The sequence below is a fragment of the Narcine bancroftii genome, unplaced genomic scaffold (genome assembly GCF_036971445.1).
Source record: "Narcine bancroftii isolate sNarBan1 unplaced genomic scaffold, sNarBan1.hap1 Scaffold_215, whole genome shotgun sequence".
Lineage (NCBI taxonomy): Eukaryota > Metazoa > Chordata > Chondrichthyes > Torpediniformes > Narcinidae > Narcine > Narcine bancroftii.
Genome location: NW_027211950.1, coordinates 87,893 through 115,497, shown reverse-complemented (window position 1 = coordinate 115,497; position 27,605 = coordinate 87,893). Strand labels below are relative to the sequence as shown.

Here is a 27,605-nt window from a genome sequence, read left to right as displayed (position 1 = left end):
CCCTGATTATTTCACCCCTTGGTTCCAACCCCTGAAACAGTATAATGGGAGTAATCATAGGGATATTTTCCCTGATTATTTCACCCCTTGGTTCCAACCCCTGAAACAGTATAATGGGAGTAAACAGTAAATTGTTACATAGTAATGGATTAATGAATAGTTCATAGGGATATTTTCCCTGATTATTTCACCCCTTGGTTCCAACCCCTGAAACAGTATAATGGGAGTAATCATAGGGATATTTTCCCTGATTATTTCACCCCTTGGTTCCAACCCCTGAAACAGTATAATGGGAGTAAACAGTAAATTGTTACATAGTAATGGATTAATGAATAGTTCATAGGGATATTTTCCCTGATTATTTCACCCCTTGGTTCCAACCCCTGAAACAGTATAATGGGAGTAAACAGTAAATTGTTACATAGTAATGGATTAATGAATAGTTCATAGGGATATTTTCCCTGATTATTTCACCCCTTGGTTCCAACCCCTGAAACAGTATAATGGGAGTAATCATAGGGATATTTTCCCTGATTATTTCACCCCTTGGTTCCAACCCCTGAAACAGTATAATGGGAGTAATCTTTGGGATATTTTCCCTGATTATTTCACCCCTTGGTTCCAACCCCTGAAACAGTATAATGGGAGTAATCATAGGGATATTTTCCCTGATTATTTCACCCCTTGGTTCCAACCCCTGAAACAGTATAATGGGAGTAAACAGTAAATTGTTACATAGTAATGGATTAATGAATAGTTCATAGGGATATTTTCCCTGATTATTTCACCCCTTGGTTCCAACCCCTGAAACAGTATAATGGGAGTAAACAGTAAATTGTTACATAGTAATGGATTAATGAATAGTTCATAGGGATATTTTCCCTGATTATTTCACCCCTTGGTTCCAACCCCTGAAACAGTATAATGGGAGTAATCATAGGGATATTTTCCCTGATTATTTCACCCCTTGGTTCCAACCCCTGAAACAGTATAATGGGAGTAATCATAGGGATATTTTCCCTGATTATTTCACTCCTTGGTTCCAACCCCTGAAACAGTATAATGGGAGTAAACAGTAAATTGTTACATAGTAATGGATTAATGAATAGTTCATAGGGATATTTTCCCTGATTATTTCACCCCTTGGTTCCAATCTGGGCAAACCCCCTAATCTTGCTGGACATACTCAGCCCCTTCCCTGGATGCCGTGAGGTGTCGCCGGCCTCCCGTGGTGAATCCTCTCTGCACCCTGTCCAAGTGTTGGCTCGTTGCATCGCGGAGCATTTGAAGGAAAGGAACGCAGCGGCAGGATCGGCGCCGATGGCTGGGCAACGCGCCTTGGACGCGGTGCCGGCGCTGCCTGGGCTGGTGCAGGAGAAGCTCGTTGCACAGGAAGGAAAAGTCTGGAGAGGCTCTTTCCTGTTCTGAAGGTTGAAAGTGCGTTTCCTGTTCGCAGCCCGAAGATGTGCAACTCATGGCGACTCTCCCTTGACAGGACGCCCCAATGGACGGCGCCGGGGTCGCAGAAATGAGAGGACTTTGATGGCAAGTGCAGTAAGTCAAGTTGCAAGTTGCCAAACAGTGGTCGGGGCTTCCTCCTGTTCCTTGGCCCAGACCAAGAGCAACCTGCTCAGAGCGGATCGCGGCAACGTCGACCAAGAGACCCGCTCAGCCCTTCTTTCCAACCATCCCCCCCACCCCCCCTCACCACCCCCACCCCCACCCCCTTCACCCCCCCCCACCACCCCCCCACCCCCCACCCCCCACCACCTCCCCCTCCCCCCCACCCCCCCTCCCCCCCCTCCCACCCCCCTCCCCCCCCACCCCCCCTCCCCCCCACCTCCCTCCCCCCCTCCCCCCTCCCCCCCTTCCCCCCCCCACCCCCCTCCCCCCCCACCCCCCTCCCCCCCCACCCCCCTCCCCCCCCCTCCCCCCCACCACCTCCCCCCCACCACCCCCCCTCACCACCCCCACCCCCACCCCCTTCACCCCCCCACCACCCCCCCTCACCCCCACCCCCCTCCCCCCACCCCCCCTCCCCCCACCCACCCACCACCCCCCACCCCCCCACCACTCCCCCCACCCCCCTTCCCCATCCCCCTCCCCCACCCACCACCTCCCCTCCACCACCCCCCCTCACCACCTCCCCCCCACCCCCTTCACCCCCCCCACCACCCCCCACCCCCCCACCACTCCCCCCACCCCCCCACCACTCCCCCCACCCCCCCTCCCCCCACCCACCACCTCCCCTCCACCACCCCCCCTCACCACCCCCACCCCCACCCCCTTCACCTCACCCCCACCCCCTTCACCTCACCCCCACCCCCCCCACCTCCCCCCACCCCCCCACCCCCCTCCCTCACCCCCACCCCCCCCCCCCACCTCCTTTGCGCATAAACTCTCGTGTTCACAGGAATTTAATGAATTCCGGTTGCCCGTTGGGTGAATTCCAGATAGAAAAAAGGATATTCTGCATTCAGTTTCCCTCCTGTGGTTTAGGAATTTGGTCTCTTTTCAAAATCACCTTTGAAGTGCATATTTGCAGGGAAGGAAGCTGGAAATTAAACGGATCATTCATGCTAATGCCACTCAAGTGGATGAATGTTAACATGAACGGGGTGCTGTTGAGTTATGTGAGGGGTGGGTGGGGGGGGAGTGAATGGGTGGAATGCAGCTCTCGTCCAAGCTCTCAGGGTCAGTGGTGTTGGTGTGATCAGAATCAATAAAAGTCCACCTTAAAGTGATTAAAGCTTTCCAGATGAAAGCTTGCAGAATTGCCATCGATGAGGCAGAGAGGTGCCTGTGCTTTTGTGGAGTCCCTCAAGCAAACCAGAAGGTTAAATGTAATTGTTGATATCGTATCCAAATAGCCTCCATTGTCGTACTGTACTGTTCTCTTTGAGCTGGATGAAATGAGGTGTCTATTTCACATGCTTACATTCCATTTGAGGTTTTAGTTGCAATATGGTACAACAGAGGAACAGGCCCCTGAGCCCATGTTTCCGTGCTGAACTCTGTCTAAAACTCTCACACCTCCATGTCTATCCGGAAATATCTTCCATAGGGTGGCACGGTGGGTGTCGCGGTTAGCACCACACCTTTACAGCACCGGTGGTCAGGACTGGGGTTCGAATCCTGCACTGTCTGTGAGGAGTTTGCCTAGCGTTATCCCCCTGTCTGCATGGGTTTTCCCCAGGAGTTTCGGCGTCCCCTCCCACTGTTTGAAACTTCCTGGGGATGGAGATCAATTAGTGGTACGGACAAGTGGGCCAAAATGGCCTGTGACCATGCTGTTAATTTACCATGTCTAAATTAAGTAAATAAATACTTCTCTTGTATCTGCTTCCACCACAACCCTGTTAACCTTGGTCAAGATTTATATCATTCTCTGTGTCAATATTTGTCCCTTAAACTTCCTCCCCCCACCTTTAACACAGACCCTATAGTGTCTGACTCTTTTAACCATATAACGGAAACAGGCCATGTCGGCCCTTCAAGTCCATACCGGTTCACTTGAACAACTCCACTAGCTCCTCCGCAAACTCCTGAGGAAGTAGAGGCTTTCTTCGTGATGCCATTGGTGTGTTGGTTCCAGGAAAGATCTTTCGAGATGAAAAAGGGTTTATGACAAAATCAACTTTCCTCTTTCTACTTATCCCATTGAACAGCAACATTTGAGAAGTAAAAGTCAGTTCTATATTCATGGTGATAAATCTGATGAGCTTTTGGCTAGTTTTTGCCCAAGCGGAAAAGATTCTGACTGCCTACAATATCGTGATTTTATACACCTCAATTAGTCTCCTATACTCGAGGAAAAACCACCCAAGTTTTAAGATGAAAGCTTGTAGAATTGCCATCGATGAGGCAGAGAAGTGCCTGTACTTTGTGGAATACCTCAAGCAATTACTTTTAAGATCCCCACCATTAACTGAATACATTCCCCTGTGTCAGACTGCAACACCTCACGCTTGTCTGGACTCAACTCCATCTACTATTTCTTTGCTTCCATCTGTATCTGATCCCTATCACGTTATATTCTTTGATAGCTGTCTACAGTGACCACACACACACACACACACACACACACACACACACACACACACACACACACACACACGTTGCTTCAGACTTACTCTTACAATGCTTAATACACGTGCATTAAGAATAAAGACCGCAGAGAGCCCACCTCACTGACAAAAGACAAAGGAGGAAAATCCCAACACCCAACCCCAACCCACCAATTTTCCCCTGCAACCATGCATGCCTGCCTGTCCCGCATCAGACTTGTCAGTCACCAACGAGCCTGCAGCTGACGTGGACATACCCCTCCATAAATCTTCGTCCGCGAAGCCAAGCCAAAGAAAGAAAAGAAGAAAGAAGAATAAAGTTTAAAAAGATAAAAATACTATAATGAACTTCCACTGAACAAACTTCACTTGAATGACTAGATAAACTTTAAAGCATTTTACTTCATTTTCAGTCACATTCTTTGAAAACATTTAACTGTCACTACATCTACCGGTACCTCACACTCCACGGAACTGCCAAAAAGATATACAATAACTTCCAGGTTTACAGATAAAGCCTCTGAGTGGGGCAATATTTATTAAGCATAGATAAGGAGACACTTTAAGAGAGTCATCCCAACAGCGAGTGGCATCAATCAGCTCTTCATCCTGGGCAATGCCATTTTTTTCAAACAGCTGTTATGAGCAAAGCACGACCAAGGCACTCTGATGGCTGAATATTTGCTTCAAAGATTTATGTGTTACTTTGTCCAATGTTTACATGTTATTTTATTCTTATTTATTTTAATCTTTTTAAATTTAGTATCTTCATTTTTTTTGTTTGCTTGAGGCTGTCGGCTACTTGAATTTCGTACGCTGGGGGTTTTACTATATGGACCAGCCAATTTTGTATCCAACCTATCAACTTCTTTATCAGCCGACCATGAGTAACCTTGTCAAATGCTTTATTATATCCATATAACCATTTACAGTACAGAAACAGGCTAGTTCGGCTCTACTAGTCCATGCTGAACATCTCCCACCTAGTCCCGCTGACCCGCATTCAACCCATAACCCTCCACACCCCTCCCATCCATATACCTATCCAACTTTTCCTTGAATATTAACATTGATCTCGCTTCTGTAATGGATAAATATTGGGAGAATTTGGTAAGATTTAGAGTAGGTTACATACATACACACATTTTAAAACAGATCTTATTTGAAAGACTGAAGAATTCATATTCAGTAACATTGCAGGATCTTTTGAGAGTTTTATGCACGTATTCTCAAGTAGGTGCTAATTGAAATGAATAGCCATTGTTTTGCAAGTGACAAACTGGCTGCAAGTACCTACAGTGTGCTCACAGAAAGGTCACTCCTGGGTTTTGTTGATCTAAGACAACAGCCTGATCAAGAGACGAGAACTCCTGAAGAAGGTGGGGGTTTTTGTAAGTGAGAGAGTCACTTGGCTTCCTGGCTGTCTCAGTTGGAGAGGGAGAGAGAGGTGAGACCAATCTCAATATGCTCTCTGAGCTTGTGTGCAAGCCAGGAAGAGCTTGTTGGAAACAGAAAGTTCCAAACAATGGATGGCTGGAAGTGCTATCTGTCTGATATTTCTCTTGGAATAAGTGGAACAGAAAGGAACTCTGTGGTAGCCTGAAAGAAAGAGGTTATCATCTGGAGAACCCTGATGGGGCAAGTTTCATCAGTGAGACCTTGAGGTGACTAATGGTGGTACCTCAGTTGTGGAAATCCTGGAACAACAAATCTCTCTCTGCAAACTCTACAATAACCTTCCCGAGCGGTAAATATCCACCTTTCAAGCATCAAAGCCTGGTGAACTTCATACGTGTTAAATTCTGTGCACAGTATAAGAATTGCCAGCATCCAGAGAATTTGGAAGAAGGAGAAGTAAAAGTGAACTATGAACCAAAGAACTTTTCTTAAATTTACACACACATCATGCACGTGCGCTTAGAATTAGAAGGGCGTTAATTTGGGTTAGTTAAGTATAGAGATAAGTTAAAGTTTGATTCTATTTTCATGTTTAAAGTTGATTAAAAATAACTTTTGTTTTAAAAACTACTTGTCTTGGTGAATATCTATTGCTGCTGGGTTTTGGGGTCCTTTGGGCTCGTAACATTTCTACCACCTCAGCCGGAAGTTCATTCCACACCCCCACCACCTTCTGCGTGAACAAATTCCCCCTCTTGTTTCCCCTAAACTTTTGGCCTTTTGCTCTTAATCCATGCCCTCTTGTTTGTATCTCCCCCACTCTCAATGGAAAAAGCCTATCCACATTGACTCTCTTTCCGCCTTATCATTTTGAATACCTCTATCAAAACGCCCCTCAATTTTCTACGCTCCAGGGAATAAAGTCTCAGCCTGCTCAATCTTTCCCTGTAACTCAAACCCTGAAACCTTGGCAACATTCTTGTAAATCTCTGCACTCTCTCTATTCTGTTTTTATCCTTCCTGTAATTAGGTGACCAAAACTGCACACAGTATTCCAAATTTGGCCTCACCAATGCCTCATACAGTTTCAATATAACATCCCAACTCCTGTGTTCTATTCTCTGATTTATGAAAGTCAACATAATAAATGTCTTCTTCTCCACCCTATCCACATGTGATTCAACTTTCAGGTAATTATGTACTGTTGCGGGCCCAGAGGACCCCAAAACCCAACAGCAATAGAAATTCACCAAGACATTTCTCTCTCGCCTTTAAGCTCCTTTTAAAATTATTTTTTTTCACAAGCCAACAAGTCAAAAAAATAACAACTTGCTTCAATGACAAACAGGTTTGTCTTTTAAAATGATGAACATATAGTCTCCCTCCCACCTGTCTTGAAAGGTCCTGTTTTCTGACTTTGGTTTGGCCATTTTTCGTAAGGGGTTTATTACATGTGAGTTAGGTGACAGGTCGCAGATACTAATGAAAGTAAAGAGGAGGTGGGGGCGATTAGCGGGCTGATGGGCCGGCGCCAATACATTTGCAAAGCATTCTGGGATTTGTAGTATTAGCTGTTCATGCGCTATACTGGCGCGGCGGCCAGTGGGCCAGCTCTAATACATATTTGATATGATCTTGCGAGCCAAATATAATTATATCACGGGCCAAATTTGGCCCGCGGGCCTGAGTTTGACATGTGTGCCATTGGCATTCTTTGAAGTTTTTGCAAAATCACTGGTGCCTCAATGTCTCACTTTCAGCAAAGCTTTTGCATTTTAAATGAGATCTGTTTTGTGAAGTGTTTGTGTTTTAAGTGACCTGCACTAAACCCCCACAAGCTATCTTCTTTAAAAACATATTTATATATAATATAAAATATAATATACCCATCACAGTACCATGACTCCTAAATACCTTTGTTCCACTGCACTCCTCAATTGTCTACCATTTAACGTGCATGACCTATTTTGATTAGTCCTTCCAAAATGTAGCACCTCACATTTACAGGTACACGATCCTTTATCCAGACATCTAAAATCTGGAAAGCTCCAAAATCCGGCAAGTAGGGAACGGCGGTCGGGGGAGGTGGCCGAGGGACGGCGGTCGGGGGAGGCAGCTGAGGGACCGTGGTCGGGGGAGGCGGCCGGGCAGCCGAGGGACTGCGGTTGGGAGAGACAGCCGAGGGACCGAGGTCAGGGGAAATGTCTGGGCGGCCGAGGGACCGGCGGTTGGGGGAGACTGCAGGGTGACTGGAAAGGGGTGGGGGTGGATATGGCAGCGCAATTCGGGTCGGCTTTCCGAAATCCAGAAAAATCCGAAATTCGGAACACACTGTCCCCCCCAAGGGTTCTGGATAAAGGATTGTGAACCTGTATCAATATTAAACTTCATCTGCCATCTTTCAGCCCACTATTCTAACTGTTCTACATCACCCTGTAAGATTTGATAATCTTCCTTGCTGTCCACTACACCGCCAACCTTTGTATGATCTGCAAACTTACTAATCCAGTTTGCCACCCTATCATCTAGATCATTAATATATATGACAAACAGCAGTGGACCCAGTACCGATCCTTAAAGCAGTCCACTCGTTACCGGCCTCCAATTCGACAAACAAATTTCCACCACTACTCTCTGGCATCTCCCATCCAACCATTGTTGAATCCATTTCACTACTTCATCATTTATACCTAATGCTTCCAACTTCTTTACTAACCTCTTATGGGGAACCTTGTCAAAAGCCTTACTAAAGTCCAAAAAGACAACATCCACTGCCTTCCTCATCAACCCTTTTAGTAACCTCCTTGAAAAACTCCAAAAGATTTGTTAAACATGATCTACCACGTACAAAACCATGCTGATTACTCCGAATCAATCCCTGTCTTTCCAAATAATTGTACCAACATCAGACTTAAAGGCCTATAATTACTTGGTTTACTTTTGGATCCTTTTTTGAACAGCGGAACAACATGAACCATCCTCCAGTCCTCCGACACTTCCCCCGTGGCCAGTGACATTTTATATATTTCTGTCAACCTCCCCACTATCAGGGTCCTAGGGAATATTTTGTCAGGAACTGGAGATTTATCTACCTTGATCTTTTTTAATATAGCCAGCACTGCCTCTTCATTAATCCTTGTATTATCCATGACCTCCCTACCATATTCCTTCACTTTATCTGGCTCAATGTTCTTTTCCTTCGTGAATACTGAAGAAAAAAAATTGTTTAAAATTTCTCCCATCTCCTCTGACTTCTCACAGAGTCTACTCCCCTCATCTTCAAGGGGTCCAATTTTATCTCTCACTATTCTTTTACTTTTAATGTAGCTGTAGAAACCCTTGGGATTTATTTTTACTCTGCCTGCCAAAGCAGTTTCATATTTCCTTTTAGCCTTTCTAATTTCTTAAGATTTTTTTTACACTCCTTGTATTCTTCAAGCAATTCACCTATTCCCTGTTGTTTATACCTGTTGTACACATCCCTCTTCCTCCAAACCAAATTCTCAATATCTTTTGAAATCCAAGGTTTCCTACAGTTTCTAACCTCACAGGGACATACCAACTCTGTGCTCTCAGAATTTATCCTTTGAATATCCTCCATTTATCTGTTACATTCTACCCTGAAAATATCCCAATCTACACCCTCCAAATCTCTTCTCATCCCCTCAAAATTTGCTTTGACCTATCTCTATTCTTTTCCATTATGGGCCTAAAACTAATAGTATTGCGATCACTAGACCCAAAGTGTTCCCCAACACAAACCTCTGTCATCTCACCTTCCTCATTCCCTAATAGGAGATCCAATATTGCCTCCTCTCAAGTCAGTTCTACGTATTGATTAAGAAAACTTACCTGAGCACACTTAACAAACTCAACCCCATCCAGCCTTTTTGCTCTATGGGCGTCCCAGTTAATGTTCGGAAAGTTGAAATCTCCCATAACTACCACCTTATGTTTATTACACATTTGTGCAATCTTACAAATTTGCTCCTCTAATGACCTCAGCACATTTGGTGTTCTGTAATACACTCCCATTAATATTTTCATGTCTCTGCTATTCCTCAATTTACCCAAATAGCCTCGCTGGGTGATCCCACCAAACCATCCTGTCACAGCACTGCTGTAATGTTCTCTCTAAGCAATGCAACTCCTCCACATTTTATCCCCCCAGTTCTATCACGCCTAAAACAACGGAATCCTGGAACATTCAACTACCAAACATGCCCTTCCTGCAACCAATTTTCACCGATGGCTACAATATCGTATTTCCATGTGTCTATCCATGCCTTAAGCTCATCCTCCTTATTTACAGTGCTCCTTGCATTAAAATCTATGCACTTGAGAGAATGTCCTCCACATATAACTCCTTTTATTACCATCTACCTTTACCTCCTTCCCTCCTTCATTTATTTTTATGTTCTGTTCCCTCCATTCCTTCCAATCTAGATGATCTTCCTCCCTACTCTCTGTACTCTCATTCTGATTTTCACCCTCCTACCAAACTAGTTTAAACCCTCCCCAACAGCTCTAGCAAACCTGCCTGCCAGGATACTGGTCCCACTCCAGTTCAAGGGCAGCCCATCTCTTTTGCACAGGTCAGACTTTCCCCAGAAGAGAAATCTAAACCCCTGCACCAGCTCCTGAGCCATGCATTCATCCTCCGCACCTTCCCATTTCTACCCTCACTAGCACGTGGCACAGGCAGCGATCCTGAGATTGCCATCCTTGACATCCTGCTTTTTAACTTCTTCCCTAACTCTATGTAATCCTTCTTCACGACCTCATCCCCACTCCTAACTATATCATTGGTCTCCAACTGGATCATGACTTCTGGCTTCTTGCCCTCCCCTCCAGAATACAGTGGACTCGATCAGAGACATCCATAACCCTGGCACCTGGGAGGCATCATAGCAACCGGTAGTCCCGATCTTGTCAGCATACCTCCTCTCTGCTTCCATAACCAGCGAGTCCCCAACTACAAGAGCCCTTCTCTTTTCCTCACTTCCCTTCTGAGCTAAGGGTCCAGCCCCTGTGCCAGAGACCCGAACTCCATGACTAATGTCCATTTATACAACATCTATTGCCCTACTGTCTTCAGTGACTTAGTCACCTCAAAAAAACTCAGTCAAGTTGGTAAGACATGACCTAACCCTGATAAAGCCATGTTGACTATCTCTAATCTGACCGTGACTTTTCAAATACATAATCCCTATCCCTAATTATCCTTTTAAATAGTTACCCTGTTCCTAATGTGAGGTTTACTGTCCTCTAATTTCCTAGATTATCCTTTTATCCATTCTTTAACAAAGGTACAACATTAACCACTTTCCAGGGCTCTGGAATTAATTCACCTATCTTGTATGATGCAAGAAGACCCCTTCCAGTTTCTTTAACCACCTGTTTAGAGTCAAAATGATCTCAAACGGTTTTGAAGTAATCAAAGGGTTTATCTTTATTCTCTTTATGTATGGTCTCTAAATGTTGTTTCAACTCGCTTGGCCTTGTACTTTCATTTTAAAATGTATTCAAGCAAATTAAACACATGGACAGAGAAGGGTTTGTGGAGATGTAATGAAACGATACGATAAGTATTCCACCAAATACTGTTGATACATTTTTGTTGAGGAAGTCATAGGTAAAATTATTTCTGAAAGTAACAAAATTATATATTACAAAGCAAAATCTTTTCTTACAAGGGTTATCTCAAAAGTTGGCTTAATTTTGTGGAAAATAATGAACAATACATACCTTCTTCAATAAAACCTAGCATTGGAGGCGTACATTCAGTATCTGTCACGAAAACTCAAAGCATGTGGGTGCAAGAAATATGGAGCAAAGCATTTTGGACTGCACACTTATTTCCTGGAATTGAAGGTTACAGAACAAAAGAAGAAAACTATATGGAAGGTAATTCATAGCCAAAGCTAGTTCCATGTCAGTCACACTGTCACGTCGTAGCAAAGAAAGCTCCAAAAACATTGTTAATTTTCCACATTTAACTAGGTCATTCTTGGTTGTCACCAAATGCCTCCAACCTTGAAAAAAATCTTGCAATGCTTGGCAATTATACAGCAAAGCCTAGCATCAAAGTCTTTAAATTCCCTCAAAAATTTCCTGTCCAGCTTTCATGCCTTCCTATACACCTTGGCCCCCACACCCCACTCATTAAGTATTTCAGTCTGTAGCCCCCTCCCCTACCTTAAGTATGCTGTGGCCTCCAGGGGCATAGTATACCCCTATTGAGAATGGCTATTGTATGGTGCATAGGTGCAGATGGTGGATGGTATGTGTATCTCTGAGAATTGGATGAGAATGTAGGTGGTATGATTAAATTTTTAATTAGAAAATAGGTGGCTTATAGATAGCAAATTTCAAAGTATTCAGTGGGACATGAATTATCAGGAAAATTGGCTTTGGAATTTAATCTAGGCAAGTGTATGATAATGTACTTTGTCAGGCCAAATTCTGGTAGGTCAAATGGAGTAAATGGTAGGGACCTTGGGAGCATCAAAGTTCTTTCCTTCCCCCAAAAAATGTTTAACCAGTTCAGCTTTCATGCCCTCCTATAAACCTTGGCCCCCACACCCCCTTATTAAGTATTTCAGTCTGTGCCTCCCTCCTCCACCTTAAATATGCTCTGGCCTCCATGGCCACGTTGAGAATGGTTAATGGTACATAGGTGCAGATGGTGGATGATATGTATATCTCTGAGAATTGGATGTGTGTCTAGAGCTTTCTGAAAGAGGTGAAAAACACAGAAATTCTAGAGGAACTCAGCCAGTCTTGCAGCATCCATTGGAGGTAAAATCATATTACCAACATTTTGGGTCTGAGCCCTTACTCAAGGTAGGTTTCTCATTCCTTGAGGAAGGACTCAGGCCTGAAACGTCAGTAATGCACGGGTGCAGTGCTAATTTTTTAGGTGCCGGAGCTCACCAAAAATGGCGGTGGGGGGGTGGCGGAGTGGTGGTCTGGTAGCACTGCACCTCTGGTAATATATCTTTACCTCTTATGGACAGTGCAATACTGGCTGAGTTCCTCTCGTATTTCTGTGTTTTGACTGCAATCACAGTGTCTGCAGACATTAGTGTTTCACCATGATAATGGTGACACAGGTGAATGAGATAGTAACAAAAGCACTTGGTATGCTTGCCTTTGTTGGCCCAAAACATTATAAGGTTTCAACATCATGTTGCAGTCGTAAAAAACATTGATAAGAGTATTGTGTGGAATTCTGGCTGTCACACTATATGAAGGATTTTGTAACAATGGTAAGACTAGAAAAGAGATTCATCACGATGTCGGCTCGAATGAAGAGCAGTCGTTATAATAAAAACACAGAAATGCTGAAGGAACTCAGCCAGTCTTGCAGCATCCAGAGGAGATAAAGCTATATTGCCAATGTTTCGGGCCTGAGCCCTACTTCAAGGTATAATCAAAAAACAGGAATCTCAGAATAGAGGCAGTGTTTGCCGGGGGAGGAGACCAGGCCAACAAAAGATGTTAACTGGATATAACAAAGGGATTTCAAATTTCAGATTTATTGTTACATGTCATCACATACAACCCTGAGATTCTTTTTCCTGTGGGTGAGGCAGAATTACCACTTATTGGTTGAGCAAAAAAAAATACACAATGTACACATGTAAACAAATAAAGAACTGTAAACAGATAATTAATGTAAACAGACTTTGAAAAACAGAGGGAATAAAATAAAACCAATAAAGAGCACAATTAAGAGCCCTTAAATTTGTTGAGTTTGATGGTGGAGGGGTAGCAGCTGTTCCTGAACCTGGTGGTGCAAGTCTTGTGGCACTTGTACCTCTTTCCTGATAGCAGCAGTGAGAACAGAGCATGTGCTGGGTGGTGTGGATCCTTGATGATTACTGCTGCTCTCCAACGGCAGCGTCACCTGTAGATGTTCTTGATGGTAGAGAGGGTTTTGGCTGTGATGTCCTGAGTTGTGTCTACTATCTTTTACAGGGTTTTACGCTCAAGGCATTGATGTCCCCATACTGGACTGTGATGCAACCGGTCAGCACACTTGCCACCACACATCTGTAGTAGTTTGCCAGGGTTTCTGGTATCATACCAAACCTCCACAAACTTCCAACGACGTAGAGACACTGACGTGTTTTCTTCATTATGCCATTAGTGTGTTGCGCCCAGAAAAGATCCTCCAAGATAGTGACTCCAAAGAACTTAAATTTGCTCACTCTGTCCACTTCTGATCCCCTAACGATCACTGGATTGTATACCTCTGGTTTTCCCTTACTGAAGTCAACAATCAGTTCCTTTGTTTTGGTGACATTGAGTGCAAGTTTGTTGGTGCACTGTTCAGTCAAGTTTTCAATCTTCTTCTTGTATGCTAATTCATCACCTTTCTTTATACAGCCCACTTCCGTGGTATCATCGACAAGTTTGTAGATGATGTTAAACCAAGTCACGCAGTCATAGGTGTAAAGGGAGTAGAGCAGGAGACAAGGGAGTGACTGAGTTCACACAGGAACAACCAAAACTCCAAATATCCGTTTCGCATTGAGTTTGGACACAATACCTGAAATGCGGTAGTTAAGGAGGCTGGACATCGTAATCATTAGCCGAATTGTTTATGGATTGCCTGCAGTTTAGTTTAGACTGCAGGCAATCCATGAAAATAACCAGGGGTTGAGGAGGGTAAAATATCAGAACGGGAATGTCCTTATTCCCATTCCAATCTTTTTAAACAGACTGCGTTCCGGAAAATTGGGAATGATTTTCTGCAACCCTGTTCTGGGTGCAGATGTTACGGAAATGGAGAAATTGAGAGAATGGAATAGAATTCTTACAGCTGTTAAGAGCCCAGAGGACTTAAAAACCCAGCAGCAAAAGAAATTCACCAAGACAATAGTTGCTTAAACAAAGGTTGCTTTTAATTTTCTTTAAAGTATAATAACAAGATCAAACTTTAACTTATTACTATTAACTTAACCTGACTTATAACATATAACATATAACAATTACAGCACGGAAACAGGCCATTAGGCCCTTCTAGTCCGCACCGAACCAAACACCCCTTTCTAGTCCCACCTCCCTGCACAATGCCCATAACCCTCCATCTTCTTCTCATCCATATACCTGTCCAACCTTTTCTTAAATAATACAATTGACTCCGCCGCCACTATTTCTCCCGGAAGCTCATTCCACACGGCTACCACTCTCTGAGTAAAGAAGTTCCCCCTCATGTTACCTCTAAACCTCTGCCCCTTAATTCTTAACTCATGTCCTCTTGTTTTAATCTTTCCTCCTCTTAACGGAAATAGTCTATCCACAACCACTCTGTCTATCCCTTTCATAATCTTAAATACTTCTATCAAATCCCCTCTCAACCTTCTACGCTCCAAAGAATAAAGACCCAATCTGTCCAATCTCTCCCCATACTCCAGATGCTTAAACCCAGGCAACATTCTGGTAAACCTTCTCTGCACTCTCTCCACTCTGTTTATCTTTTCTTTGGCTTGGCTTCGCGGACGAAAATTAGGCGACCAGAACTGCACACAGAACTCCAAATTAGGCCGCACCAACGTCTTATACAATCTCAACATCACTTCCCAACTCCTATATTCCATGCAATGATTGATAAAGGCCAGCATACTAAAAGCCTTCTTCACCACCCTATTCACGTGAGTTTCTACCTTTAGGGATCGATGTACCGTTACTCCTAAATCTTTCTGCTCTTCTGTATTCCTCAATGCTCTCCCATTTACCACGTATGTCCTATTCTGATTCTTCTTACCAAAATGAAGCACCTCACACTTATCAGCATTAAATTCCATCTGCCATTTTTCAGCCCACTTTTCTAAGCAGTCCAAATCCCTCTGCAATCCTTGAAAACCTTCTTCATTATCCACTATTCCACCTATCTTAGTATCGTCTGCATATTTACTAATCCAATTCACCACCCCATCATCTAGATCATTAATATATATATAACGAACAACAATGGGCCCAATACAGATCCTTGAGGCACACCACTGGTCACCGGCCTCCAACTTGACAGACAATTATCCATTACCACCCTTTGGCCTCTCCCTTTCAGCCAATGTTCAATCCATTTGACTATCTTAAAATTTATACCTAAAGACTGCACCTTCCTAACTAACCTTCCATGTGGTACCTTATCGAAGGCCTTACTGAAGTCCATATAGACAACATCCACTGTGCTACCCTCATCCACATTCCTAGTCACCTCTTCAAAAAATTCAATCAGATTGGTCAAACATGACCTTCCTCCCACAAATCCATGTTGAGTGCTCCCGATCAGACCCTGTCTATCCAGATGTTTATAAGTACTATCTCTAAGAATTTTCTCCATTAATTTACCTACCACAGACGTCAAACTTACAGGCCGATAGTTGCCAGGCTTCCTCCTTGAACCCTTTTTAAATAACGGAACCACATGCGCAATGCGCCAATCCTCCGGCACTATCCCCATATCTAATTCCCCCCCTTCTAATTCTAAGTGCACGTGTATGTAATATGTATATGTTCAGGAAAGTTCTTTGTTTCACCATCCAGTCATTCACTTCTCACTCCTCCAAGTTCACCGATCAGGCAAAATTCTTATACTCTGCTCAGAATTTAACATTTATGAAACTTCACCAAAATTTAAATGGCTACCGCTCAGGAAGGTTCTTGTTGGTTTCAGAGAGAAATTTGTTGCTCGTTGGACACAAACCAACTGATTTCCTCCAATCAGTCACTTCATTGTCTTGCCGAAGAAACTTGCCACAAATGATAACCTCTTCTTCCAGGACACCCCAGAGTTCCTCTTGTTTCCCTTATTTCAGGAGAAACACTCTAGCCAGCCAGTTCCTCTTGTAAGGAGCACAAGGGTTTTGAACAGGTTGAACTCAGAACTCACAACCCATCCTCAAAATGGGGCTTTCAACAAGCCTGCCAGCTTGCTATTTTGCAGCCTCAACAACTACTGTAGAACTCTCTCTCTCTCTCGATAAGAGAAGAATCCTGTTTGTTCTTTCCTCTCTCTACTTGTAAAAACCAAAACCTCTCCAAGGCTCCAAACCCAATCTTTGAAAGATCTTTCAAAGCTTAGCTTGAGCCTTGACTTTTCCATTTGCAAAGCCAACTTGAGCCTGAACGTCTAGCTTCAGCAAAGTTCTTGTATTTTAAATGAGATGTCTTTTGTGAAGTGTTACTCTGTTTGTGAAGTGACCTACACATAAACTCCCCCCTCCAACAATCCATCTCTTTTAAAGATATATTTATCCATAACCATGCTAATACCACTCGTAACACAACCAAAATCAGTTCTCACCTCTCCTCTCATCATATCCAATTCACACCTTTTGTTGGTCTGAACTCTTCCTGCAGCGAGCACAGAGAGTTCCTGATTTTTGATTATTCCTTAAAGAAGGGCTCAGGCCCGAAATGTCAGCAATATATTTTTATCAGCAAGACCGGCTGAGTTCATCCAGCATTTCATTACAATTACAGCATCTGCAAACTTTCCTGTTTCACTCAGCTGTGTTATAAATAGAGATTGGATAGACTGTGTTTATTCTTACTGGAATGTAAGAGGCTGAGTTGTGTTGTTGCAGAGATTCATAAGATCATAGAGCACATAAAATCGTTCTTCTAAATATGATAAATATATAACTGAAGAAGATACACTGTACCATATGTTTTGGTTTTGTTCTTCTCTTTCCGAATTTTAGGAAGGGGTATTTTGTACCTTGTCTTTAGTTTTTAATATTAATTTGTCTCCAAATCCTTTTATTGCTCTTTTTGGAATAAGTAGGCCATCTGGTTTAATTCTGACTGCTCCACAATCCCATGTAGTTGCCCTCACCTCCCATATCGCAAGAAAGGCCATTTAAATGAGATGGAAAGATGCTGTGCCTCCCACTCATAATCAATGGTTGTCCCCGATGATGGCATGTCTGACTTTAAAAAAAAAAATGATATTCCACTTCTGAAATGAATCTTAACTTTGTTTCTTCATGGGGCTCTTAATTATTTTGCAAATTTGTTAGATTAACTAGTTTTTGGTTTTTTAACTAGTTTTTAGATATTTAGTATGTGTTTTTTTTAATCTTTCTTTTTGGTGTAACCTAGGTTTCAGTACTATTTAAGATTTGTTAATACTTTGTTTTATTGTTATGTAACTACAGAACATTTATTTGATAAACCAATAAAAATATTGAAAAAGAAGAATGTAGCAGCTGAGATTTCTAAGCCGGATATCATTTGCTATTTTCTTGTTTGTTAGAATGTTTCTCATTTCTATAAATGCTGTTCTTGCTCTTGCTATTTTCTATTTTGCATTTGCAGTCAGTTATTACCCATAATTCAAGGTACACAAAGTTGTGAACTTCAGGATTTCATTTCCCAATACAATCCTATAATTTGGAATATCATGTTTCTTTGATATTACCATTATTTCAGTTTTCTTTTTGTTTAAAGTTAGGCCAAGTCATTTGCTCTCTGTGTTGAAGGTGATACTAATTTCTGTAAATTTACTTCATTGTTTGCTATCAGTACTGTATCATCTGCATATTGGAAGTTATTGGTATTGTATCCTCCTACATTCCAGGCTCTCATAATACATTCTTCCTATATTGATATATGGCTGCGAGTCATTGACCATCGCAAAAGCAAAAAAGAATCAATGCATCAGAAATGTGATTTCTCAGAAGAATGCTATACATATCATATATGGACAGGACAACAAATGAAGAGGTTCTACAAAGAATGAAAATGAAACACATAACTTAAAAGAATCAGAAAACAACAATCAAAATTCTTTGGACATATCATGCAGATATAAATTAGAACCTTTAGTTACAACTGGAAAGCTGGAAGGAAAAAGAAGCAGAGCAGACAGAGAATGAAAATGATAGATGGATTAACATTATGGTTAGAGACAGGAGCCAAAAACAACAATTTGGATGTCCAGAGACCATAATGGATGGAGAGACATGATTGCCCACGTCGAACAGCAAGGCATCTGAATAATGAGAGCACATAGGTTAGGACATCAGGATCTTTTTCCTTGGATAGGGGAATCTCGAAGGCACAGGTTTAAGGTGAAAAGGCAGACATTTAAAGGAGATCTGAATTTTTCAGGTGATGGTGAAGATCTGGAATGAGGAGGTGATGGACATTTGGACAGGTTCTTGGATAAGAAAATTGTGAAGGGATACAGCTTAATATGGTCAAATGGAATTTGCATTGATAAGCCTCACTGTTAACGTGGACAAGTTGGTCTAAAGGGTCTATTTCAAGATCCAGGATTTCTTTTATTGTCATGTAAGAGAAAGAGAAGCAAAGGAGAGTCCCTTCAAAGTCACTAAGTTTCCATGGATTTCCCTCCAGCACTCCCGCAGCCTCTGCAAACTCTCCTTTGCTTCACTTTCTCTTGCTGTAAGGGACGCCAGGCAATACTAATGGCGACTTTGTCTACCTTGCAGCAAACTAAAGGAACATTTTCTGTTCTATCCTTTGGCTTCCCGAGCTTCAGATGCAAACCTCTGTTATGATCAGGAAGCCTTCAGCACCCAAGGACCTTTGTGAGCCCTTCTTGCCCTCAACGCCCTCTCAAATCTTGCTTCTGATACCTGGATCTGATGATCCACTCTCCTGCAGCCTTTGTGAGTCCTTCAGCTGCTTCACCCCTCACTGGTCTATTGCCAAGGTTACTATCCTATGGGGTCATCTCCTATGCTCCTCCTTCTCATCAGGGGGTGCTTCTCCCAGTCTCAGATGCCCTGCTCTAGTCCACTGCTCCACGAAAGTCTGGACCCCCCCCTCCACCACCAGAAGCTGCTGGCAGCACAGTTGTCACCATCTTGGGTAAAGACCCCGCGGTTGCAGGATTTTAAATAAAAACACCATTGGAGCCTTTAACAGGCGTTTAAAGCCTGTACAGAGTCATCAGAATTAGGACTGGGCAGTTGAACCCTCCAGAGAAGCTGTTTGTCTCTGCACCCTGGGCTCCCGGCTCCGCACCAGTGGCGACACTGCCATTTTAAGTTCAACCATCAGATTAGTCTCTCCTAACGGCATCTCCACTCTCGTAGCATGACAGTGAATGCTTGAAATAGTATCGACTTTTTTGTCAATGGATTGCAGATAAGGGTGCATGATACACTTTTCAGTCTTAGTATTTGAGCACCTCTAAATCATTTGGACAGAGAAATGCTTTTAAAAAGGTATTACGCATTTTCCAAGAATGGTGTTTCCTCAAATTGAAGTCAGCAAAATGGAAAGATGTGCACTAGGGATGTTGGGTGAGACTGCAGGAAGAACTAACACACAGGTTCAGTTTGCATTGGATTTTTTAATTAAAGTTAGGTTGCATTGTATTGGATTAATTGTGTTAAATGAATTGTCTTAGAATATCTCAAATTAAGATGAATGATCTTTTGTGATTGAAGAGCGCTGTAGAGAAACCAGAATCTTTGATTAAAATTATTTTTAATAAAATGACTCAAACATCTGTGGATGATATAAAATATACTAATCTGACTGAAATTTCCCTGTTCAGAGTTTATAAATTAGCAGAGAAATTTTATTTCTATTGGCTGACACAGCTGGCTTTCATTTTCTAATAACTTATGCAGTTTGCAAAAGTTTTCAACTTTCAAAACTAATTCTGGCCCTTTGAGTATTTGGAAAATTGTGGTAATAGGTGCTTCATGTCATTTTCAAGTAAGTGCATTCAAATGTATAAATTACATTTGACAAGATTGCTTGCATTGAAGAAGAATTGTTGATTTATAACAAGAACTGGAGAATAAATGAGCATACTTTAATAATTGGTGTTGATTATCCAATAGGTCAATTATAAGGGTGTAACATGGAGCAGCAACTATTCTCAACTTCTCTTTTGAATGGCATCAACAATCCTACACCTCCTGTGGATTCAGCAATATTGTACAGTCATTGGTCTGTATTTTCCGATGATGGAATTCCTCCAGCTGTTTTGAATGAGGGTTCAAAACACAGGTAAGCCAGCGTCTTTAAAAAAAATCATGAAATTAATGTCTTCAGGGATTGCTGTGCAATGGAAGGAATTAATAAAGCTGAAAAGCAAAATGTATTAGAGTATTATAGTTTTATGAATTTTAGTTGGAATTGCTGGTGAGAGGCATGGTAGAGTTTGTGCAGTATGCTGTTTGCACAGCAGGAAAACAGTTTCTGCTCACTATAAAAGACAAAGTCTGAGGAGAAATGATCTTTAATAATATTTGTTAGTGTAGCGGTTAGTACAACGCTATTACAATGTCAGTGACCCGGGTTCAAATCCGGTGCTATCTGTAAGTTATTTCTACATTTTCCCCATGTATGCATGCATTTCCTCCGGGTGTTCCAGTTTCATCTCATCTTCAAGACATAGCCGGGTTGTAGGTTTATTGGGAAATTTGGGTGGTACAGGCTTGTGGGCTATCTGTCTAAATGAAGAAAACAAAAATGAAAGTAGTCCCAGGGTCAGCTCGAGATTAGTTAAGGAATGCTGCTATAGGTGTAGTTTCTGTCAGAACTGCCAGAATGGTATGGTGCGCAGGCACTGAATTTGGCAAAACAAGGGCAGCTGGATAAAGTGGGCATTCCTTCAGGCTTAGTGGCATAAAGTCTCCCACCAGGCTGCAGGTGGTCTGACATTTAATGGCTTATGGGAATTGTCAGAGATGAAATGGAAAGCAGGCCTCCCACCATGCCACACACACGGACAGTTTTGGTTGAGGGCCACTGTCGAGGAAGTGTAAATGGAGATCAGGCCTACTGATTATGGGTGAGACAGAGGCAGGTATATTGGTGTTGGTGGTACTTCCTCTTTGTCTCTTGTGACGTTCTCCCATTTTTCAGTTCATTTTATTTGTGTGGGACTGTCCCTTTAAGAGAACAGATTTAACAAACTGCTTGCAAGAGTGTGAAATGAATAGCAGGCTTTGAACATCATATACCTTTTACTGGATACATTTGCAGAATTCATACAGAAACCTCGGAGAAGCCAGGAGCAGAGACCATGTGACCAGCTTATTGAAAAGACAGTTCATAGTTTGCTCAGGAAACCATTTTAAGGAAGCAGTACAAGAGTTTACAAGCTCTTCGACCTCTTTTGTGGGATTGAGAAACCTACTTGGCCTTATTGCGTAGTTATAGACAAATTGTCAGAGTTCCTCCTGTTAGTATAGAGAGATGAGAGACCACTTCGACTGACCTATGAAAAGGGTATTTCTCTGGAGCACCGCAATAAGGGTTTCATGTCACCTCTGATCTCTTTCACCACTTCAGGAACTGCTAACTTCATCTTAAAGCCTGCGTGTCTCACCATTCTAAGGCCTGTGTGTCTCAACCATCTTAAAACCTGCATGTCACATCAATTTCAAATCCACGTGTCATCACTGAATTTCTGGAACTGAACTTTGAACTGCCTTCCGAGAATTGAGCCTTGAGCTGTAGTGGCTTGGGTATTCCACACACACCAACATATTCGCGCATAGTTAGATTTTAAGTTAGATCATTGTATATAAATTTGTTAAATTTAGATAAGTTAGAACCATAGAATGTTACAGCATAGAAAAACAGCCATTCGACTCTTCTGGGCTGTGCCGACTAATAAAACTAGCTAGTCCCACTAACCTGCTCTCATTCTATACCCTCCAGACCTCTCCTATCCAGTATTTATCCAATTTATTTTTAAAATTCAAGATTGAATCTGCATTTACTACATCAGATGGCAGCTCATTCCACACTCCTACCACGCTCTGAGTGAAAAACTTTCCCCTAATGTTCCCTTTATACCTCTCCTCTTTCAGCCTAAAGCTATGACCTCTCATATTTATTTCTCCAATCTAAATGGAAACATTGTACTCACATCTTTTTTTTCTTTTTCTTTGGCTTGGCTTCGCGGACGAAGATTTATGGAGGGGGTAAAAAGTCCACGTCAGCTGCAGGCTCGTTTGTGGCTGACAAGTCCGATGCGGGACAGGCAGACACGGTTGCAGCGGCTGCAGGGGAAAATTGGTTGGTTGGGGTTGGGTGTTGGGTTTTTCCTCCTTTGCCTTTTGTCAGTGAGGTGGGCTCTGCGGTCTTCTTCAAAGGAGGTTGCTGCCCGCCAAACTGTGAGGCGCCAAGATGCACGGTTTGAGGCGTTATCAGCCCACTGGCGGTGGTCAATGTGGCAGGCACCAAGAGATTTCTTTAGGCAGTCCTTGTACCTTTTCTTTGGTGCACCTCTGTCACGGTGGCCAGTGGAGAGCTCGCCATATAACACGATCTTGGGAAGGCGATGGTCCTCCATTCTGGAGACGTGACCCATCCAGCGTAGCTGGATCTTCAGCAGCGTGGACTCGATGCTGTCGACCTCTGCCATCTCGAGTACTTCGATGTTAGGGATGAAAGCGCTCCAATGGATGTTGAGGATGGAGCGGAGACAACGCTGGTGGAAGCGTTCTAGGAGCCGTAGGTGGTGCCGGTAGAGGACCCATGATTCGGAGCCGAACAGGAGTGTGGGTATGACAACGGCTCTGTATACGCTTATCTTTGTGAGGTTTTTCAGTTGGTTGTTTTTCCAGACTCTTTTGTGTAGTCTTCCAAAGGCGCTATTTGCCTTGGCGAGTCTGTTGTCTACCTCATTGTCGATCCTTGCATCTGATGAAATGGTGCAGCCGAGATAGGTAAACTGGTTGACCGTTTTGAGTTTTGTGTGCCCGATGGAGATGTGGGGGGGCTGGTAGTCATGGTGGGGAGCTGGCTGATGGAGGACCTCAGTTTTCTTCAGGCTGACTTCCAGGCCAAACATTTTGGCAGTTTCCGCAAAGCAGGACGTCAAGCGCTGAAGAGCTGGCTCTGAATGGGCAACTAAAGCGGCATCGTCTACTCTATAACCCTCAAAATCTTATAAACCTCTTATCAAGTCTCCCTTCATTCTTCTTTGTTCCAAGGAGTATATTCCTAACCAGTCTTTCCTGGTAACTCAACTCCTGAAGACCTGGCAACACCTTAGTAAATCTTCTGTGCACTCTTTCAATCTTTTTTTCCTGCTGCTGGGTGACCAGAACTGCACACGATATTCTAAGTGTGGTCTCACCAATGAATTGAATAACTTCAACAAAACATTCCAACTTCTATACTCAATACTTTGATTTATAAAGGTTAAGGTGCCAAAAGCTTAACCTTCAACAAGATATGCAATGCCACCTTCAGGGAACAATATATATGTATTCCCAGATCTCTTTGCTCCTTCACATTCCTCAGTGTCCTACCATTTACTGTGTGTGTCTTATCCTGATTTGCTCTTCCAGAGTGCAACATCTCACACTTATTCCATCAACCATTTACTAGCCCAATTTCCTAGCTTGTCCAGATCCCTTTGCAAGCTTTGAAAATCTTCCTCACAGTTCAAGACGCCTCCTATTTTTGTGTCATCAGCAAGATCCAATGCATCACATTATCATCTAGGTCATTATTATAGATAACAAACAATAATGGTCCCAACACGGATCCATGAGGCACACCACTCGACGCAGACCTCCAGTCGGAAAAGCAACCATCCATTACCACTCTCTGCTTTCTTCCACCAAGCCAATTTCAAATCTAGTTTGCAACCTCTCTATATAGAACTTGTGTCCTAACCTTCTGAACCAACCTCTATTGTGGAACCTTGTCAAAGCCCTTACTAAAGTTCATATAGACAACATTCAGAGACTTTCCCAAATCAACCTTCCTGGTAGCTTCCTCAAAAGATTCAACAAGATTTGTTAAACATCTCCTACTACGCCTGAATCCATGCTGACTGTCCTTAATCAGCTGACGATAGTCCTCTAATAACTATATATTCTATCTCAGAAATCCTTCAAATAATTTACTCTTGGAACCCTTCTTAAAAGTGGGCACTTTCAGCTGGCCAATTGACCTGCTTGTAAAGCCGCATATTTTGGCAAAATGCGGCTGTGGGGAGGCCACGTTAATGTGCAGGAGATGCCTGCAAGGCGAGTTGGGTAACCCTCGAGAGGAATAATCCCCACGGCACATTGGTCTCATCAGCCAACTGAATGCAGCCGCCTAAAAGCGAATAAACTATAGTAATCAGATATAGTAAATATATTCAACCCAGTGATTCCAGCCCCAATGATTGTTCTAGGTCTTCAATAACAAGAAGACTTTGTGTAAGTTCTTCTTTCTTTCCATTCTTTCCATGCTTCCCATTCTTCCCATTCCCATTTGTCCTTCTTTTAGGGGACAACGATGAAGTCCAACCATTCCCTCGTAAATCTGGCAACGAATTAGCAAAAATTAATGCGTCATGATCATTTCCAAAAAATTGGCATTGAAAATTTCCATAAAAAAACTTTCAACACCGCAGGATAATGAAAAGCAAATTTATAATCCTTCCGCCACAATACTTCTTTAGCCAAATTAAATTCCCGACGTCATTTAATAATTTCTTGACTCAAGTCCGCATAAAAGAATACTCTATTATTTTGAATCATCATCGGAGTTTGACTTCGTTGCGGCTTCTGCACCGTCAGTCGTAATATCATTTCTCTATCTTGGTATTTCAATCAACAAATTAAAACCGCCCGTGGTAACTGTCCTGGAAATGGCTTCTTCATTAGTGCTGTATGCACTCAATCCAACTCCAGACCTTCCAGAAAAAAACTCCTTTCCCAACACCTCAGGGATCCATTTCTTAAAAAAATTTTATCGGGCCAGAACCTCCTGGAAGACCCACTATTTTTAAGTTATTCCTCCGACTTTGATTTTCCAATGAATCGATCTTCAATAATTCCTTTTTCTGAATCCCCCAGTCCACAAAAGACTCTTCCACTTTTTCCATTTTTTTCCCCATTACATTCCACTTGATTTTTACATTCAAAAATAGCTGCTTCAATTTTTTTGAAATTATCTTGTACAGTGTTTACTGATTTTATACATCTATTAGCATCACTTTTAACTACAGTCATATCTTGCTTCATATTTATAATTTCTTCACACATAGTACTCATTTTAGTTTTCACATCCAAAACTCCTTAAGTCATCTGCTTCGACATATTCTCCATTTGATAAGCGATCCCTTCCAAAACAGTAAACACAGAGTCCAGTCCAGATTCCATCACCTCCCTTTGAGGCATACCTTCTCCAGTCTCAGCCCCTATTTCTTCCTGTGTACATTCCAGTAAAGTTGAATCCTCTTCTTCTTCAACCACAACTGGTCCTTTTCCGGTGCGGCTGCGGGTCTGGACACCCAATGACGGCGCACTGACCTCGTCAGGCTGCCGTCGCTCAGGTTCTCCCACAGCCCACACCTTTTCCAGTAATTCATGCGCCCTTGGAGCACCGCGTATGCCTGGCAGAACCATCGATCGCGTAGGTGTGTCCTCCGATGCTACACTGCGCGCCCCCAGACCACTAGTTAACATCGTGGGCTCGAGAGCTCCTCTCTCGGCCGGGCGCATGAGTCGGCGCCAGCCGAGCTTGTTGTTGAGCCGGTGCCATCTTGCGGATGCAGGATCGGTGCCGGTGTAATACTTAGCTGTGCAGGAGTCCTCTGAGGCCTGGGGACTCCCATTGACAACTCCGTGGTTTCAACTTGATAGGTAGGCCTCAATTCTTCAACACTTTTATAAGCTAATTTCTTCTGTAATTGAGCTTCAGATTTTTCAAATTAGTAGCCATTGCAATCCTCCACTGTCCCAAAAACTGTAAATACTACTTTTAACCACTTTTATAAATGTTAAAATTGGGTATTTAAAAATCTAGCTGGGGGAAGGTGGAATTGCACGTCTGTCTTCTACGCCATCGTGCCACGCCCTCCCTTTATATAATTGTTGATTAATAATTAAAAATATTATTAAAAAAACAGCACCGTCTGGGCTAATTTTTGATCGCTGCTGTCTGGTACGTAACACTCTGAAGGGACTTTTTCTTTTGAAGGGACTCTTTATTTTTCTTTGTTTGCAACTTGGCATCAAAGTGTGTCGACTCTGGTTGCCTTTGAAAGGTGCACAAAAGAAAGCTATCCATTGGTATCTCTATACAGGTACACAATCCTTTATCCTGAGCCAGCTGCCCCAGAATTGTGCTCTGTATCCACCCCCTTCCAGTTGTGCTGGCATCTCTCTACCCCCTCGCCCACCCAAGTTGCTCTGTCGTCTCTCCTTCCCTGGTCGCCTGAGTCCCGCTGCCGTCTCTCCCCCTGCCCACCCGAATCGCACTGCCATCTCCCCAGCACCAGGGAAAAAATGTCAGTTTTTGGAGCTTTCTGGATTTTAAATGTCTGGATAAAGGATTGTGTACCTGTACCACGTTTTAATTTAATTTATCAATAGAGCATGATTACAGGCCCTTCTTGCCAATGAATCATCCAGTTACACCCATGTGACTAATTACCCTCCTCATCCCGTACATCTTTGGAAGGTGGGAGGTAACCCACATGGCTGCAAACAAGGCTGCTAAGTAAGATCCGAGTGTTTGGTAATACAGGAAAGATCCTGTTATGGAGAAGAGATTGACTGACAAAAGGCAAAAAATGGGAATAAAGGGAGTATTTTCGGGCTGGCTGCTGTTATATTCCACAGAGTTTGGTGTTGGTCCAATACTTATCATGTTGTATGTAAATGATTTAGATGACAGAATTGATGGCTTTATGGCCAAGTTTGCAGATGATACGAAGGTAAGTGATTGGGTGAGTAGTGTGAAAGTAGGGAGTCTACAGAGAGACTTGGACAGGTTGGGAGAAAGAAGTGGCAGATGGAACAAATTCAGAAAGCTGAGGTCCAAAGAAATCTTTAAGGTTAACTTGCAGATTGAATCAGTAGGAAGGAAGCTAAATACATGTTTGCATTAATTTCAAGTGGACTAGAATATAAAAACATGATGTAATGATGAGGCTTTTTAAGGTGTTGGTTAGACATCATTTGAAGTATTGTGAATAGTATTAAGCCCTATATCTAAGGAAAGATGTATTGGTGTCAGATAGATTCCAGAAGAGGAATGATCCTGGGAATGAGAATGTTGATCTATGAGGAATGTATGATGATTCTCCAGAGTTGAGAAATATGAGGGAGGAATCTTATTGAAACATACCCAAATAGGGCTAGATAGAGTGGACATGGAGAGGATGTTTCTAGT

General features: G+C 42.8%; 1 protein-coding gene across 2 annotated transcripts in view; it reads left to right on the top strand.

Annotated features, from left to right (window-relative positions):
• The first annotated feature begins 1,295 nt into the window (after nucleotides 1-1,295).
• Nucleotides 1,296-27,605, top strand: part of LOC138750646 (meiosis-specific coiled-coil domain-containing protein MEIOC-like) — a 97,013-nt gene continuing 70,703 nt past the window's right edge. The window contains exons 1-2 of one of the 2 annotated variants that reach the window (XM_069912748.1): nucleotides 1,296-1,545; nucleotides 20,306-20,474. In XM_069912748.1, the coding sequence (XP_069768849.1) occupies nucleotides 20,326-20,474 (149 nt within the window). In that variant the 5' untranslated portion in view covers nucleotides 1,296-1,545; nucleotides 20,306-20,325. Of the gene's footprint in view, nucleotides 1,555-20,305; nucleotides 20,475-27,605 lie in introns of both variants that reach the window. The other variant, XM_069912747.1, reaches the window with a different exon arrangement.